Source organism: Molothrus ater, chromosome 8 (assembly GCF_012460135.2).
Source record: "Molothrus ater isolate BHLD 08-10-18 breed brown headed cowbird chromosome 8, BPBGC_Mater_1.1, whole genome shotgun sequence".
NCBI lineage: Eukaryota > Metazoa > Chordata > Aves > Passeriformes > Icteridae > Molothrus > Molothrus ater.
In genome coordinates, this window is record NC_050485.2 from 18,126,241 (window position 1) to 18,143,979 (window position 17,739).

At 40.6% G+C, this 17,739-nt stretch overlaps 1 protein-coding gene across 1 annotated transcript in view; it reads left to right on the forward strand.

The window, feature by feature from the left end:
• The first annotated feature begins 3,145 nt into the window (after positions 1 to 3,145).
• WDFY4 (WDFY family member 4) overlaps positions 3,146 to 17,739 on the forward strand; it is a 112,713-nt gene continuing 98,119 nt past the window's right edge. Inside the window, exons 1-9 of the mRNA XM_036386196.1 lie at positions 3,146 to 3,233; positions 6,602 to 6,884; positions 10,457 to 10,571; positions 11,179 to 11,282; positions 12,670 to 12,816; positions 13,174 to 13,363; positions 14,445 to 14,634; positions 16,515 to 16,675; positions 17,044 to 17,496. Coding sequence (XP_036242089.1) covers positions 6,603 to 6,884; positions 10,457 to 10,571; positions 11,179 to 11,282; positions 12,670 to 12,816; positions 13,174 to 13,363; positions 14,445 to 14,634; positions 16,515 to 16,675; positions 17,044 to 17,496 — 1,642 coding nt within the window. The 5' untranslated portion in view covers positions 3,146 to 3,233; position 6,602. The remainder of the gene's footprint in view (positions 3,234 to 6,601; positions 6,885 to 10,456; positions 10,572 to 11,178; positions 11,283 to 12,669; positions 12,817 to 13,173; positions 13,364 to 14,444; positions 14,635 to 16,514; positions 16,676 to 17,043; positions 17,497 to 17,739) is intronic.

Genomic DNA, 17,739 nt, shown 5'->3' on the forward strand with positions numbered 1-17,739 from the left:
TAAAGCAGATGGTTTAAATTTCTGCATTGCCTTTCTCTGTGGTTTCTCTGTCAGCTTCCGTTCTGCCACTGAAAAGAGGGGAGGAAAATGAAACACAGCCGCTTCCCTAAAGAAATGAATAATCATTCTAAGAACATTTTTAATCAACTTTCTTTTTATCAAGAAAAGATGATGGATGTTAGCAAGAAGGCAAAGAGTGGGGAAAAGCCTGCAGCTAATTCAACTTTTGGACACTGAAATGTTGAAAGGAACATATGTTTAACGTGCTTTTTTCTCGAGATTGAAGGTTACAAATGTGCAGCACAAAAATTTATTGTCTCAGCAAATTCAGCTGAATTTTATTTTTTATATCTACAAGGAGACAAACCTGCTGAAGGGAGAAATACAGGCTTTTCAGTAAAGCCCCATCCTGTTTGGGTTTGCAGTTGGGCTGAACTATGAGCCCTCAGGCAAAGGCAGGGGCACAGCAGTATCCAGCGGATGGGTCTGCTCTTGCTGTAGCCAGTCAGCCATTTGGTGAATGTAATACAACTGAAGCATACTGCAAGTTGTGTTTTTGGGGAAATCTGCATTAGCTGACCTCTGGACTCAGGCTGAAGAAGTACTGTGATTCTTAGCATTCTGAACCAATAAGATAAATTGGTGTGGCTGGTGTCATAGATGTAAAGGCATGAATCTGTTTTTTTTCACTTGTGTGTGGAGACTGGAGTGGCCAAGAGAGAAGTTTGACAAGAAGCAACATGAGGGACAGTATTGGATGCTTGTAGCTACAGTTATCTCTGGATCCTTGTCTCAGAGAGCCAGCTGTAGGTCTGGCTCAGGCAGTCACCATCTCCACTGGGCCATGGATCACATCACAGTGCTGCCCTACCAGATGGCAGGTTCCAGTCGTGTTGGTACAGCTGGCTCCTGGGACCAGGAGATTTAGTGCCCTTTCTAGATGTCTCAAAGTGAAGGCTCCTTTGAACTAGGTGCCCTAACATAGATGCAAATGCAAGTGGGAGACATGTCTTTTTTGTTGTTGTTGTTTCCCTGAGACTGTTGGGAAGAGGACAAAGAAGGATTTTTCTTCTCATTTTTGTACAAAGGGGTTTTTAGCATAAACAACCCAGGCTGACAAAGGGTGTTGTGGCACTGTTTGTTTCTATCTGAACTGTATGTTTGTCTTTAACCCTTGAGTTATTTTTACTACAGATAATTTGGTTACATCTGTTTTGCTCCAGTGAAGCAGAAATTAAGTAGGTGGGTGTGTTGAAACTGGACTTTCAGGCCCATCAACAGTTAGTGAAGTATGAAAAAGAGAAATGGTACTTCCTCTGCTGTGACTCTCCTAATGACTGTGTGTGTCTGCTGGAGTCCTGACATCATCTAGTGAGGAGGTACCACTGGATTGGGAAGATCTCTGGGAAATAAACCTCTTTAACCAAACAGCATGGTGGGGATGCTGCAAATGACAATCTGTGCTTTTAAAGTGGTAGTAGAAGGATTGAAATGGAGCACACTTAGGCTTGGTTCTGAGTTAGGAAGTCTGAGATGGTGATGTTCTCTCTGGATTGGTATTAATATTCTGTTCTGGATCTCTGTGCTTCTGCCATTCAACTCAGCAGCATGGGTTGGGCTAGATTGCAGCTGGAAGAGGATCAGCTGGTATGTGAATGGCCTACAGCAGGAAAGCAGCAGATGTGTTGGCACAGAGCTTCAGAGGCTGCAGGAGCTTGCTCAGCCTGTGCTGAGACTGCCAGAGGCCCCACAGCCACACCAGTGCAGCAGGGGCTGGGAGTGGCTCTGGGGCTCACTGAAGTTGCCAAATCCAGCGTTCTCTGGAGCTGCCCTGAGTGTGCACAGCTCCGAGTGACCTTGTGTCTTCTTGGAAAATACTCTCTAAATTATACTTAGTTTAGCTAATGCTTTCCAAAACATGGTCAGTTTAGAGGCTACTGTATGTATACACCGGTGCAGAGTCTTTTCCTTGGGATCTAAGGTATATTTCTGTTTGCTGCAAAGCTACAATTCTGCTTAAATCCTGGTATAATGTGTAAAGGAATGAACTGAACCCATGATTTTGCTGATTCCTGTATTCCAATACAAGACATTCCCCATAAGGAATGAGAACTGTCCTCTGGGATTGCTCTGTGCCAGGAACACCACTGCATCAAGAGAGGTCCCTGTGGAGTACAGGCAATTGTTATCCTGGTTTATGACTTACTAGGAGTCTTCAGCCTGGATTAACAGCACTTTATGCAATGAAGTTGCAGCTTGGTTGGAAGAGAAAGCTGGTTAGTTTTCCTTCTGAATGCTTTTTCAAGCATGTGAATAAAGCAGACATTAACAGAAAACAGCCACCTAGGGTAGAGTCCCCTCAGGTTTCAGTCACTGTAAGGTCATGATCCTGTTGACTCTCAAGATCACCATAAAATTGCTGGGGAGAAGCAGTTGGAAACACTTGAATTTCTTGTGTAAAAATCTTTAAACTCCACCTCCTCTTAAAAAAAAAAAAACAAACAAAAAAAATTAGAAAGCCTTTCAGATATGTTATTAGGAAGAATAAAAAAGTAACTAGACAACTGAGAAGTAATCTTCCCCTAAGCCCCTATCTAATCAGGTTCATTTATGTTGTCAGTGAGCTTATAGTGCTTGTTTGCCTCTTGATCTGAGTAGCTGCCTTGACCATTTCAGTAAACAGGTCAGGGACACAGAGTTCCCCTTGCCATTCAAATGTATTTATTTTAAGGGCGCAGCATTTGAGGAAGGACTACAATAGTTGCCTGACTATTGTAGTTGCACAGAGAGCATGAGCAACAATAGTTGCACAGAGAACATGAGCTTTGTGGTGCTGTATTCCAGTAGTAGTGTTGTAAGCCTTAAATTTAAAACCAAAATGAAATCCCACTCCCCTTCCCCCTTGTGAATATGGTACAGAGGGGGAAATACCTGGTTACTCTTGATGAAGGGAAAAGAATGCTGTGCCTTCCAGATTTGTGTGTTAGCTGAGCTGTTTCTAAATTGCTGTGGGAGCTTGATGGATCCTGAGCTGTGGCTCATTTGCTTTTCACTTCTGCTTTCCTCAGGAAGTAAGTGCAGCAGCTAATCAGGTGATTCACAGTGGAAAGTTTAAAGAGCAGAGTGGGAGCTACTGCATACACCAACATGCCTGGAAGGGCAGAAGCAGCAACACTCATTTCTCTGGATATGGTTATTGACTGCAATAGGAGCTACCACATCTAGGAGCCCAGGTATGTCAAGAGAGTGTCTGTGAAAGCAGACAGAACAGAGTGCAATATTGGCTGCCACTGGTGTATTTTGAGAGGATTACTTTCAATTAGTGAAAATTCTGTTGGAGTTCACTCTAAATTGCGGTGCAAAGACAGTTTTCTTTAGGAAGTAGTAAAATTCCTGTTTTTAGCATCTGCAATTATTAGCTGTCATAACTGTGTTCATTCAAGAGTCATCTTGGCTGCTAATGAAAGGAAGGGAGCATAAAGGAATATCACACTGGAGTTTTGGGATGATCTGAGCTGTGTGTTTCTGATAGTCCATAGAATCCTGGAATTTAATAGTCAAGCAAAGTATATTAGAGCAAGAATATTTAAAGCTGGTAGTCCTAGAACTAGGGGTCTGATATTTTTTCTAGTATATCTCTTGTTATCTGAACAATTGAAGTAAAAAAGAAGGCAAATTTTAGTCTTTATTTTGTGTTCATGTACTTTTGGAGATTAAAGATTGCCACGTACACTGAACTAACTAACATTTTTTGAAGACACTTACTGTAAAAAGGGGATCAATTTTGGCCTGAATTTTGGTATGAGACTTGATTCTCTTTTGGTCTTGGTGCAAATTGGGATTTTTTTTACCTGAATGCTTCTATGAACTGCTGAAGGGGGTAATAACAGATATATATAATTAACATGTCATTAAAAAATCGTGTTTGTTCAACTGGTAAGCTGTTAGTAACAGGATTCTGCTGGTCCTTCTGCCAGTTTTGGTCAGGCCTTTCTTCCCTTCTGTCTTTTCAGTCTGGAAAGATGTAACCACATTGCTGTGTGATTTCACACAAGCTTTATTTAGAAAAAAAGGCAAAAATCCATGAAGTCCCACTTTAAATGTCTCACATAGCCTGTTACAAGCTGATCTTCACTAAGGAAGTTGTTTGTGAGTAACTGGTTGTAAGAGTTTCTGTGGAGCTGGGATGAACTCTTTCATTACACAGATTCACAGAGTGAACACTTAGAGAAGCTATCCCTGCTTGCTTTAACTGTGCCACCAACAGGAAAGGCTTCTCAGTCAAGCATAAATAGAAAGAGAAAACTGGTAACCACATTTCCAGGGCCATGCAGTGCAGCTTAGGGAGCTGACTCATCAGTCACTGACCTTCATTTGAGGCCAGTGGAAGCACTTCATTTCACCTCTCCATGACTAATTTCACCATTTATAGAATCCCTCTGTAAAACACTTTAGGCTTCTCTATGCAGAAGACCCTGGTGAATGTAGGCACTGGAGTGAGTTACTTGTAAACATTGATTTAGGCTTAGCAGAGTAGCTTCCAGGGTGAGGGATCTCCTTGTGGAAGAGAATGGCTTTCCTATTTGGGATGCAAGTTGAGCCTCACTGAAAGCATAACTGAACTATGCTCACTGCTAGAACAGCACCCAGGCTTTCTCAACCAACACACTCACAGCTTCAGGATGACTCAGGTGGGTCAAAATCCCCACACCAGAGTTAAGTATAACATATGACAAATGTAACTCCCACACAGTCATGAGGAACAGTCTTCCTGTTTACTCTGTGCACTCACCACACTTTCTTCTCATAGGGCTTGTTGTCTTAATACAGATAATTAAGGAAAACGACAGCAGCAAAACAAAAAACGTTGTGGAGTTAGGAAGTTCCAGACTAACTGTTCCTTGGGGACTGATCAAAATTATATAGGCCTCTATCTCCTAGCAAAGGACAGAGTATGGGCTGTGGTAAAATAAGCTAGCCTGGGTGCAGTGTGAAGGACCAGCATTTGCATCTAAGCATAGATGTCTGCTGGGACCATCGTCTTGCTGCACGTGGTGTGGCGCACAGTGATGGTGCACAGTGACAAGATAAATGCCCTGCCCTTCATCTCTGTGGTGCAGCACTACTGCAGGAGTGTGGAAGTGAGACTGGTTCATCTGGCACAGAGTGGGCAGAATGCGAGCAGTAAGCTCGCTGTGTAACTGATGATGAAGAAGGAAGAGATCCCAAATGTTTTAGTGCTGGGCTCATAATTCTAAGACAGACTCATAATACTGTCTTTTGAAATTTATTTTCATGTATGTATGTGTTGGTAATGCAGATCTGACTCAGAATTTTAGTTATATTTGCTTTTTTAGCATCTTTATTGAAATGGTGGAATAGCAATCAAAGAAACACTGTAGAGAAAGAACCTATTTCCCAGAAATGAAGGTAGATTAGTGTTTTTCTTTGAGGGGTAATGATTTTACCCCTCAAAGGGGGGGGTCTTTTGATACTTTGAGGGGTCTTTTTAAAGACTCTTTTGAGCTCTTAAAAAATGATATATGGTAAGCAAAATGAGCTACATTCATCTTGGTGACCACTCCCATCTGCCCACCCACACTGTCATAATTTGTCCTGTTGTAGTCTCAGCAGTAGTAGGACAATGACCTAGACTCCAGTAAGCATATGGATGACACTGATGGAAACTGGAGAAGCCTGATCTCTGTTGGTGTAATTGTTGTCATGATGTAGGCTCAGCATAGCAGAGTAAGTTCACAGAGGCTGTGGCAAAAAAAAGCAGGGCTGAGTGATCCCCCAGAACACTATGGATGAAAAAATGGATGTAAAGTAGAGGAGAGGACTTGGGGTTGAGATAAGGGTACCAGAAGATGAAATTAAAATCACATTTTAATTTTGATGGAAATGAGAGTGCCGAAAGCACAATGCTCCTTCATTGCAGCATATCCTCTTCAGTTTATAGGATCAGAAAAACAAGCAGTGTTGTGAAAATACCTATTGTACAGAGCTGTACATCTGCCACAAAAAGAGCTGAATGTTGCTGCCTCTTGGGGCGAGAACAGCTCTGTGAGGAATCTTTGGCTTTTCCACACAGCTACTATTCCAGATGGGCTTCAGCCCCACTCTAATGGGGCATATATCAGTGATGTGCAGCTAGGTTTAGCATCCATACTCAATGAAGTGTGTAACCTGGCTCTTAGCTAGTGCTCTTCTATTGCAGATCTGCTGATAGTAAAAGTTAGAACTTCTTTTACAGTTGGGGTAGCTGAGGTATAAGGGAGAGGACCTGCCTCAGTGGCAAAGCCGGGGCTGGAATCCAGATTTATTGTGTGGTTTACTGCTTTGCTCTGCCAAAGCCCAGATGAGTTGTGTAGCACATGCATACATCTCATGGAAGAGAGCTTGTTTATGCAGTTGCAGTGTAGTAATGTTCTTCTCCAGGAGCAGGTTGATTTGCCATTAAATTGGACAAGAGTCAGTGACTGAGAATGTTTCCATATTGCTAAACTCTACCTCCAACAGTTAAAACTGTCAGTGTCTAATTTCTTGGGAGTTGACTGGTAAGAGGTGTAAATAACACAGTATATTTATCTCACCTCAGCATGGACAAAGCAACTGAACTCATGTGGCAGCTGGAGGAGTCACCTGACAATGCAGGACAGCAGGAGCAGAGCCCTGATGGTGGAGACACAGCAGAAGTGCTGGAGCAGCCTGCACACAGCAAGGATGAGCAACCACACAGCAAGGATGAGCTACCCCAGAGCTGTACCCTCCTGTGGGAGACTCTGGGCAAACAGTTTGTAGAATATGAACAAGTGGCTCCATTTCTCATCCCAGAGGAGCAACAGAGAAGGCTGCTAGAATTTCTTCCCCTCTTCTTAAAGGTTTGTTCTCTTTATTGCCTTTGGTGCAGATGACAATTTGAGTTTCTTTTGCTTTATCCATTCTGTGGTCACCTAAACAGCCAGTGTAGTTAATTGAAGCAGGATCCCTCTAGGTGATAATTTTTTACTCCATTGGGAGCCTCCCCTCCAGCGTGGCAGCACCAAGAGGCCTTGGCTCTGTGTGAGCCCTGCTCAGCTATGACAGCAACATCTCTGTTATCAGCCCTGTGTGCAGCACAAATCCAAAACAGCCCCATTGAAACCAGACCAGCCTCCACCCCAGACCAAACCAGCATACTTACTCTCGAAGGTCCATGGAAAACATACATCCTTAATGCTCTAGGAAATTATTCATCCCAATGAACAGGCCTTGCTATAGAAGATTACCTCTCTAAACTGCTTCCTCCTGTCTTCATAAGAAATGTATTGCAGGCTCTATGTGAAATTCTTCCATTGAGGTTTTCCTGCCTCAAATTTACAATTACAACTGAAATTCTTAGATCTCAAAGTTTCTAAGTTCTATTAGAGCTTTAGTTTTTGAATACCATGTAGTGAGCATGAAATAAACAAGTTATGGTGAGATGAGATTATATACAACATCTTTATATTTACTGAGTCTTAACTAAGTATGAAAAACAAGGATGCCTTTAATGAGCTGATAATTTTTGGAATGAAATTTTCAAAGAACTGGGAAAGCAGAACAAGGGTGATAAAAGTTATAAAATCTTGAAGTCTTTGGAATTAAAAATTGGGCCACATAGCAGAAAATTCTCCCATGTCACGATAAATAAGCAAATAAATTTTAGTGCTAGTACTTTAGGGTCAAAGGACAGTTGTTCCCAGGAGGCAAGATGAGTATTGCTGAGGGACTGGCAATGTTGTACGTATGCATGTGCATCAAGTGTTTCCTTCTTGTAGGGCTGAACTTCATAAGCCTTAAGATTGTAAAATCCTGATACTGAATGTCAGTAATGCTTGGAAAAAGGGGCTTTTAAATTCTCAAAGGAAACTTTTCTACTGAATATATTCATAATGGAGAAGTGAATTTTTCATTAGCTTAACACTTGATTTTATTCCCTAGGTATGACATTCTTCCTCTCCTCTTCTCTTCGTTATGCTAGTGGAGCTTTGCACTGCCTTGTAGGCTCTTAGGTCCAGAAGTGTGACTAGAGCATTTTGGCTTTGCATCATTCATTTAAGAGTACATTCTGGAGGATCTTTGCCTTTAGCTTTTAGTCATCATGTCCTTCCCCACATGACTTTTACTCCCTTCATATGCCAGCCTTCTGCTGGCTTGGGGAAATGCGTCTCAGTTTGAGTGGTGCACATTGTGAAGTTCTTAGAGAAACTACCCCGTTTAACAATGGGCTCTGAGTGAGACCTCTCCCTCCTTGGAAGATTTTTCTCTTGCCTTTACTTTCCTGTTCTGATCATGCAGATGCCAATGCATCTCTGTCTTTTTGTTTCAGTGCTTTAGCTCTCACTCGGGTGGAGAGAGGGGTCACCAAGCAGGAGACACCAGGGGTGCGGGGGCTCGTTACTCACTGCTGCTCCTTGACGTAGAAGGAGAAGGTGTGGGAGGGAAATGTCAGCCATCTGCTCGTGATTCAGGCCTGGGCTGGGAGTCATTTTAATGTGCCTTCTGTATCTTCCCTCTTGGTGCCTCAGAAAGTATCAGAACGTTCTATTACATGGCTGGTTGTGAGCTAGTGTCTCTCTGTGAACCCTGGAATAGGAAGGGCAGATGGGAACAGCAGACACAGGGAACTTGTGGCAGAATCTTAAATATGTAGAAACAGGTTTAAGAGGAAGAAAGAAAATCAGATTACTTTGATACCGTATTATTTGAGTTTCCCCTAAAGGCAGACATCCTACAATGGAGTCAGGTTGATATGCTCCCAGATACAGATCTTCTGTAGGCTCAGACATGAATATGAAATTAATTAAGTCTGTTCTTAACAGACAGTGTTTTCTAAAGATGGGTGTTTGGCCCTCAGGAAGAGCACTGACAAAATCAAATCAGAACATTAGTGGCCTGTTTTGTAGGGAGATGGACTAGTAGCACTGCTATGAACATTTGATTACAGCTCTCTGCTGTGTATGGTCTGAGCTTCTAAAACTTATCCTCCTCATTCTGTTAGCAGAAGAGTGAGTATAGCAAGGCCTTTCTAAAGTATAAAGAGGATGTTCCTCTTTGAGGAAGAGGGGCAGAAATCTTGCACTGCTTTCTTCTGAAAAAGGGCATAGCTTAATGACAAACATAGTGTATTTTTAAGTGACTGTATGTTTCTTGTCATTGTGTTTTCCTAGCTTGCTTCTGCTCTTTATAGATATTCCCTCCCTTCTGCATCAGAGGTGGATGAATTGGTGGACCTTGCTTCTGCAACTGTGTCTCTGAAAGTAACTTAGGGTCAAAATCTGAAAAAAAATAGTTTGCTTTTAATATTATTGACTGATTGATGAAAATTAATAATAGGCACACTGCAATTGCATTTCACTTTTGTAGCACAGATTTTGGGTGCATTTTACTTATTGACTGTGGTAAGATGAACTAAAAAGTAGATGCTTGCCTGATTACTGAGAGGTGACTGACACTTTGTCCACAAGCTGACATCCGTGATGAAAGAAAAAATTGAAAGCCACGGTAGGGAAGGGAATAGTATTTGTGGAGAACGTTCATTTACAAAAAGTTGCACTGACTTCTTGGCAGAAAGTACTATGGGATGTCTGATCCAATTTTTTTTAGGAAGACATATGTAATTTTTCTGCCTTTAATTATTGGGGCTTACAGTGTGGTATTTCAGAGCCTCTAAAAGGAGGAGACTTTTGTAAAGAAAAATTTTCAAGGTTGCTGAGGACAGAGGTATCTCAGACTGGTCTTTCGAGGTGAATGCTGAGCTTTTGCTAATACATAAATGTGTGCATCATCAGAGGTTTTATAGAAAAGAATTGGCATCTGGTTCTTGAAGGCTGTTGGGTGCAATAGTATTAGTCTGCTGGAATATTTTCTTTATTGATGTTGATTTTTTTTTCCCCCAAAGGTAGGGCTAAGAAACATAAGAAGGGTTTGTTTGTCAGACTCAGGGAATCAGCAAGTCTTCCTGTTGTTTATCTAGTAAATTTTGTACTTAATTGCTTGTCCATTCTTGAACAAGGGAGTTATAAACCTATTTATAAAATTGTTTATAAACTTGTCTATAATTTTGTGTTTATTCAGGGTGTTTGTCATATTTTGAAAGGGGCTAGCATATAATTTTTGATACAAATAATTAGTGACACAGGGCATGATCAACATTTACATTGTTTGGATGGTATTCAGTGTAGACAATACTGTAAAAGCTCTCTAGTAGGTGCATTGCATGATTCAAAAAGTAGCTTCAGTTTGACTTCTGTATCCTTAGTGTCATATTCCTGCCTGTCTGAGAAATACTGTTTAATGGATTATACTGACTAGGGATGGAATTTTATAGAGGAATGTTAGCCTTATGCTCCTTTATTTATGTTTATTTGTTTTTGTCAACCTACCAAAGACATGATGTGTCAGAGACTTAACAGTTGCACCTGGATTTCAGGCCTGGGAACAGTCTGCTGGAGAAATTGTATTCCCCAACCTTCAGCTGTTAGCCAGCGAGGTTTCCAACCTTCTGACTAAAGAAATTAAGAGGAACCTCAATGGAAAACCTGCAGGTAAAGATCCCATACAATTTCCATTGCATCCAGTTATTCTGGAAATGTGTCTTTCAATTGTACTCTGTGTTGGAAATAAAGGGGGAGCAGGAAAATGCTGTGTAGCAAGCCAGATATTTTGGTGGGTATGAGCTAGCACTGATTTGAGGTGGTTGCACTGAGGATTTGGCCTTGTATGCCATGCTGATCTTTAGTTTGGAACTTCTGTAGCTGGAAGTTTGTAATGTATAATGCAGGTAAGAGTGAAAGAGTAGGTTACATACTATTCTGAAGAGCTTTCTTAAATGAGAAAAACACTGCTAGCCACACATGGTTTTCCTGGTGGCTGTTGTACATTCCTTGTGCTGTCAGCTGCCAGGCCTCATGAACTGAGCTGGTATTCTTGGTGAAATTTTTCAGTTTGAAACATGTAGTTTACATGAACTGAGCTTGATGCTGAATCAAAATAATTTTGTTTTTCTGTTTACTTTAGTGGACTCCTGCTACTGTAATTTTGTTAAATTTGTCAGATCTGTGATAGATAAATGCATAATGCATAGATAAAGCATAAATGCAGCATTTTCATCTTTCACTAAGGAATTAAACTTTAATGTTTTTGTGATAACAGAAGAAGCTCGTCTGGCCTTGGAGCAATTGCTGAAGCAGAAAGGGGAAGCAGGAGATGGCCATTTGCTCCTGAAAGCAGTCTATCTGCTCTCACAGACTGACTTGGTAAGGGAAAGTATCACAAAGCATGCTTTCCTTTTTATTTCAGAGAAACTATGTAGGTACAGTAGAACACCCAAGTCTCAGTATTTGCATTATCCCTAATATTTTGAGCTTGAGCATGCCCCAGGTATACAGTTAAAGGACACACCACCAGGTTTGTAGGCCAGACTTTTCTAAAAGGTAGAAGTAACCATTTTGTGCTTTCTGAAGCCTTTTTAGTTTTGGCTATCAGACAGCTGGTTTTCCTAGTGTTTCACTTCTTATCCTTCCCCCCCCCCCCCCCCATTGTGTATCTTTTTGTGTATTTATCAGTCTAGTTTACATAGAAAAAAAGATAAATAGTAAGAATCTGTCTGGTGGTTGACTTTACTTTTCAATCCTGATAGTCTCTCACTTCAACATGTTTCACACACTCTACTTGTACAGCCATCCCAAATGCAGACTGGCATCAGGAGTACAGCCTGCTGGTGGCATCTGTGGTGTGTTTATCCATGACATTTAGTTAAACAGTTTGTGTTAGTCTTTCTTGTTCAAAGACACACAAAAATAAGATCTTACTGTCAGATTATAGTGGATATGTTCTGTATCATAAGGAGCTCTATAAAATTATAAATATATCTAGTCACTACATGAAGTTTCTGATGAGACTTGTGTTTTTCACAGATTTAAGACATTGCCATTTTTTGTAGCACACATACACACAAAACTTCATATCACAAACCTCATTCTTCTGTTAGTTTGGTGCTGGTTTTTGTTATGACTACTCTGTGCCAAGCACACATACTGGGACTTCTCTGGAAGTTCTATGCAGCCATAGTGAAGATGAGAGGAAAATAAGTACCTGAGAAACACTGTGAAGAAACTGCCACTTGCATTTATAAAACCTGTACTTAGAAGTGTATGCGGTTATTCAATATGTTAAAAAAGCGAAGGCATAATAGGTAAACTGCTGCTATCCTGAGTCAAGAGGGAGTGGAGAATTCATACTTTCAGCATACCAGCCTCTCTAGCTGCAGGGTGTCCTGGAAAGTATTGGTAAAGGGGACGCTGTCTGTCCCTGGCCTTGCTGTTGGTCCAGCTGCTGGGTAGTTTGCAGGCTGGTGCTTCACTGACTGCAGGTCTCTGCATGCAGGACAGAGTACTGCCAAAGCTGTACTTCAGCCTGGAGCAAGAAGTCCTGGGAGCAGCCACAGCAACACAAAGTGTGTTTAATTCTGCCAATGGATTTCACAGCCATGCTATGTGACTGCCAGTCTTGTGTGCCCTAGAGCACCCATGAGGGTAAAATGCCCAAGTGGGTCTTTCATCTGCCATGACTATTCTCAGTGTGTAGGAACACAAGGAAACTGTGGTCAGCTTCTGGAGGAGCTGATTGTATTTTTCTTCTTAGAGGACTATGTGGAACATTATTGGATCTGGACTCCCAGCTGCTCTGATGCAGTGCCTGTACCTTTTCTTTACTGTCCCTCTGAAGAAAACCAGTGATGACAGAGAGACAAGTGAGGATGATGTTCAAACCCAGGAAATGCTTGTTAAGGTGAGATGTGCATTTGGGGGTTTATTTGCCCTGGGTACTCAGATGTTCACTTAGGCTCCTAGTTGTTCATTTGATTCAAACTGCCAAAAAATATGTAAGCTTGGACAGCAAAATGTTGAATAAGCATCAGGAGCCACATAAAAACTATCTGATATTTTTTACTAAACAAAACAACATGACTTTAACTGGGAAAATCCATTAAGAATATCGTAGTGGTAGTTTTACTTCTTCATTTCACTGCATCCTTTCTCCTGGCATTAGTATCAAATTTATCATCTCCTTCCCCAATGGCTTTTTCTTCATCCCCTGGGCATCTCCAGAGGTGTTTATTGTAGCTGATATTTGTTTGCTTTTCAGATAATGCTTAACATGTACAAAGAGGAACAAGGCATAGAGGAACTGCTGGCAGCTGATAAGCTTCAGTCATTAATTATAGCAACTTCTTCTCTGTGGGACCAGTGCAGCCACTCCTGGAAAGTACCTACAGGCTGTGTGCTAAGAACAATTTCAAAGGCTCAGACCAAAAACAGCATTGTGTATCTACAAGGTTTGGCTTCTTCTTTCCCCATTGCTCCCCTGAGAATGAATTACCTAAAAGAGTTTCCTCAGGATAGATTACATCATCTGTAATCTCCTTTACATCATCCAGTAGTCAGCTGCAAAGCATGGGCTTATGACTTAGTAGAGAGGAGCTTTATTTAGTACTGATAGTCATCTGGAAGCTGAAGGATCTTTAACATAAAAAAACCCCTCCAAATTACAGGCAAGAGCCAATCCCACTTAATCACCCTGACATGGGCAAGAGGAAGATTTTCTTAAGTTGTGTGACTCAGTCTGTGGGTCTGAGCCTCATGAACACTAAATACAAGGCTGGGGTCAGAGTAATGGTATCTTTTGGGACAACAACATGGTTGGTTAAGCCCTCTCTTCTCCTAGGCTTTTTTAGTTCAAGTAATTTTTTTTTTCTTATTAAGAAGTGCAAAGGCCACAAGTCTCAATTTCTTAGAAGTGAAAAATTAGTTTTATAATGCACAAAATACCATCAGTATTCCATGTCATGGAGTAAATGCATATAGATATTTTTATATTTTAAATCAAAAGACTTGGCTTCCTGAGTGAGATGGAAAGAACTATTTGGGCATTTTGAAACCACCCTGGAAGGACTGGCCATGAGATTAGACAAGAAAACTAGGCTTCATTTCTCAAAGCAAAATGTGTGTACCCCATTGTATATGCTTAATTGAGCAAAGAATGAATCTGTGAACTCTGCACAGGATGTGTGATTGACTTAGTATGAGACAGTTAAATCTGTTAGTCTCTGCTTACCTTGTGCTCAGACAGCTGAATTCAGTATACATCAATTTTGGTGAGTTGGGGGATTGAAAGCTTATACTCCTGAGATTAAATCAGTTTCTGGTAGTAAAGCAAAGAAATGTATGCCTATTTTAAAGCCAGCAATGCTTCTGAAATTAGTAGGATATTCATATATCCTCTTTTCTTTTTAGAAAAATAGTTATCTGACTCCTATTTTAATGGGAAATAACTTCATTTTTTTTTATTTTTGTTACTAACTTTAAATTTGTTTGACTGTCAGTTCTTAAATACCTGCTGGATTTTTTTTTTCACAGCTGTTGACTGCATTAAAATAGCTGTTCAGAATCTCTTTACACTGGCTGATACTCTACCTGCTTATGATGTGTGTGAAGCTGCCAGCATTGTGTTGTGTTTTGTGAAAGATTCTTATCCTGTATCATCAGCTTTATTAACAGAGTTTGAAAATAATGATGGCTACCAGCTCCTGCTAAAAATTTTACTCAGGTAAGAGAGGTTTCTAGTAGGCTTCTAGAGCATGGTAAAGCTTAATTTTCAGAATGAATAGTGGCCTCTTAAAATATGAATCACACAGGTAACTCTGTGTGGATGCAAAGCATTGCTATATTAGGAAGGGAAGCAGTGCATAAGTTTTACTACATTAGCCATAACAGAAGGAGAATAGTATAGGGGAAGTTAGTTTGCAGGTGGGACTTTTTGAACACAAGACAAAGGTTTTTTATCAATTAGTATTACAGAGGATGTAGGTCATAGGCTTTTGTCTCAGTTATGGTGAGCTTTTAATCCAGGAATACAGTCAGCTAGGGAGGGAAACACTATCTCCTTGCTGTGCAAAAACAAGCAAACAAAACCCATCCAAACTGAAATCTGAGATGTTTACATTCTTCAGAACCCAGATGAGCATAAACACATCAGGAAAAATCCCCACTAGTTATCCCAGTCCAAAGTGCAAAGCAGAATCTGTTACTCTCCTTGTCACCTTGTGTTGTTGCACCAGGCTGAGTTTCTTTAATATCATCAGATATTAAAGAAAGAGCATTTCTAGATGTTTTTGTTTCCATTCTGGATTTGCCTCTTCTTGTAGTATTCATCCAACATTTGTGAAGACTTTGGTCCCTGAACAACGACTAGGGTGGGGAGGGTATTTTGTAATTTGGATCTAGAGGATTGTAAATTGAATCATGAAGTCAAAGATATCTGTGAGTCACTATGCCAGTTCATGATTTTTGAATGGCACAAAATTATTAACTTATGATTGGGGAAAAAAAAAATGTTTTTCTGGCAGTGTTTTCTTTAGTTACCAGACACTGTCTAGATTTCCCTTGTAAATAAACTGCATTGAGATGCATATTTCTGATTAAATTCTAGCTATTTTAGGGCAAGAAACATAGAATCCTTTTCCATAAGGGCTAAGACTGCCCCATCCTATTCAACTGATGTAACTAGGCTGAAGAGGCAGAAATAATAGATGCTCAGGGCTTCAAATTAGTCTTCATTCCCAGCATATGCTGGCATAAAGGGATATATGGAGAGTTCTTTCCAGAAGGTTTCATGTGAGCAGGTACCCTCTTCTCTGATGGTTAGAACTTTTTCTTCAGATAAAAAGAATCTTGCTAATAGCATTCTTTGAAACAGAGCATTTGCTCTTTTTTCTTTTTCATGTTTAGGTTAAATCAGAATATTTTGTTGTTTTCTCCAGAGATTTTTTCTAACCTAACTGTATCAGTCTATTTCTCTGCCACTAACCCACACCCAGATTATGCAGTTTTCCTTAAGAATTGACCCATCTTAGAACTACAGAATAAGATGATGTGCTAAACAGCTCTCTGTCCTTTGACAGACTGTCAGTTCAGTCTATGAACCATGGCAAATCGGGGATTACGTTTCAAACTATTTCCTTACTTAGGAGAGACCTGCCATCTTCATGTCTGATTCACAAAGTTCAGGAAATAGGTTTTTCTGTTCCTCAGGAATGAGATTATTTTTAGTTATCTCTGTTATCAAGTTTCTTATCTTGCCAACCCATATGTATGTCCACCTTTTTATATGAAGGATGTTTTAATTATTTGAATTCTCATAAAGTTTAAATTTTTATCCCCCAAATCAGACTTGTTTTGAGTTAGCTTTTTTTTTTTTTTTTAGGACACATAATAGGACTAAGTTAAAACATTTGTCTTCCTTTTGTTAACAAGACTCTTTCAGTGTCACTTCAGTTTCCTTCAGTCTGTAGGTTTTGCTCTGATTCAGTGTGCCACCATGGTGTGGGTTATGCTGTGTAGCTCCTATGTACTCTGTGCCTGATGCTGTATCCAAAGTGTTGCACAATTAAGGCATGAACATATGACTGTCCTGAGTTTTGTTCCTAGATGCGAGGGTTTGCAGCCAAATGAAGGAGACCCCTATCTGGATGAGATCTTGGACATGCTGACTTGCCTTACAACCTGTGGAAAAACTGAACTGAAAGTTTCTGGCAATATTGTGCACCCACAATTGCCACATTTTGATTTTGAAAGGACGCAGTCTTCTGGTATGGTCTATATTTGAGTGTGTGTGTAAATATATTTATATATGCACATGTGGCTGGGTAGGGGGGATCATAGGAAAATGAAACTCTATTGATTTTTTTTGTCTTAATACGGAGGAAAGGAGTATGATGTGGTGTCTTCAGATCCATGTGTCAGTGCTGCAGGAGCCTGAATGCCACCTACATCAAACTGAAATGACCATGTTAGCTCTAGCATCTCATCCAAGCTCAAGAATATTCCTCCCAGTCACATCCCTCATGTCTGTTGCTCTCATTTCCACTTTCAGATGATCTAACATTACAATTAGGATGCTTGCAGACTTAAATGACACTCATGTAAAAATGATCTCACCTGGATTTTTTCCACACAGGAATGACAGTGAAAAACCTCCAGCCTTTCCAGGTGCTGCAATCCATTTTCCAGAGAAGCAATGATCAGCACCTGTGTGGAAGAATCTTGTCAGCAATTGGTACCATATGGGCTTGGGACAGAGTGAATTTCTTTCTTCTGGAATGGACACTGCAACCTATCAACCAATTCACTGACATCATTCACTTCAAACCACACCCAGTCCAAGTCCAGTTCTTCAGACTGGTGGAGTCCATAGTCCTGGACCTGTCCTATGTTCCCCATGAGATTTTGAAGAAGGTTCAGTATTTGATAAAGGAGAACATAGTGCCATTTTGCACCTTAACAGCTCTCCAGTGCCTTCTCAGCATGACCCAGAAGGACCTGTTGTTTAGTGACATTTTCCGTGACTCTGGGCTCTTAGGCCTATTGCTGGCACTCTTGAGGAAGGAAGCCAAGATCTTGAGGAAATCAGGTACAACTTAATGCCACTCACAATGACCATTGAAGCAGGCAGATCAATAGGAATAAATAATCTTTTTCTACAGTAAATTTATGTATTTTTTTAGACTAAGTAGCTAGATTTTGTCTTCAAGCCAGTTGGCCTAAATTTGGCACACAAGCTGGGTCCTCTCTGAAATCTTTGCTGTTTATTTTTCTGCTCATTAGACTAAATAGCTCTGGGATTTTCTTTGCTGCTGTATGTTGAATTTTTCTG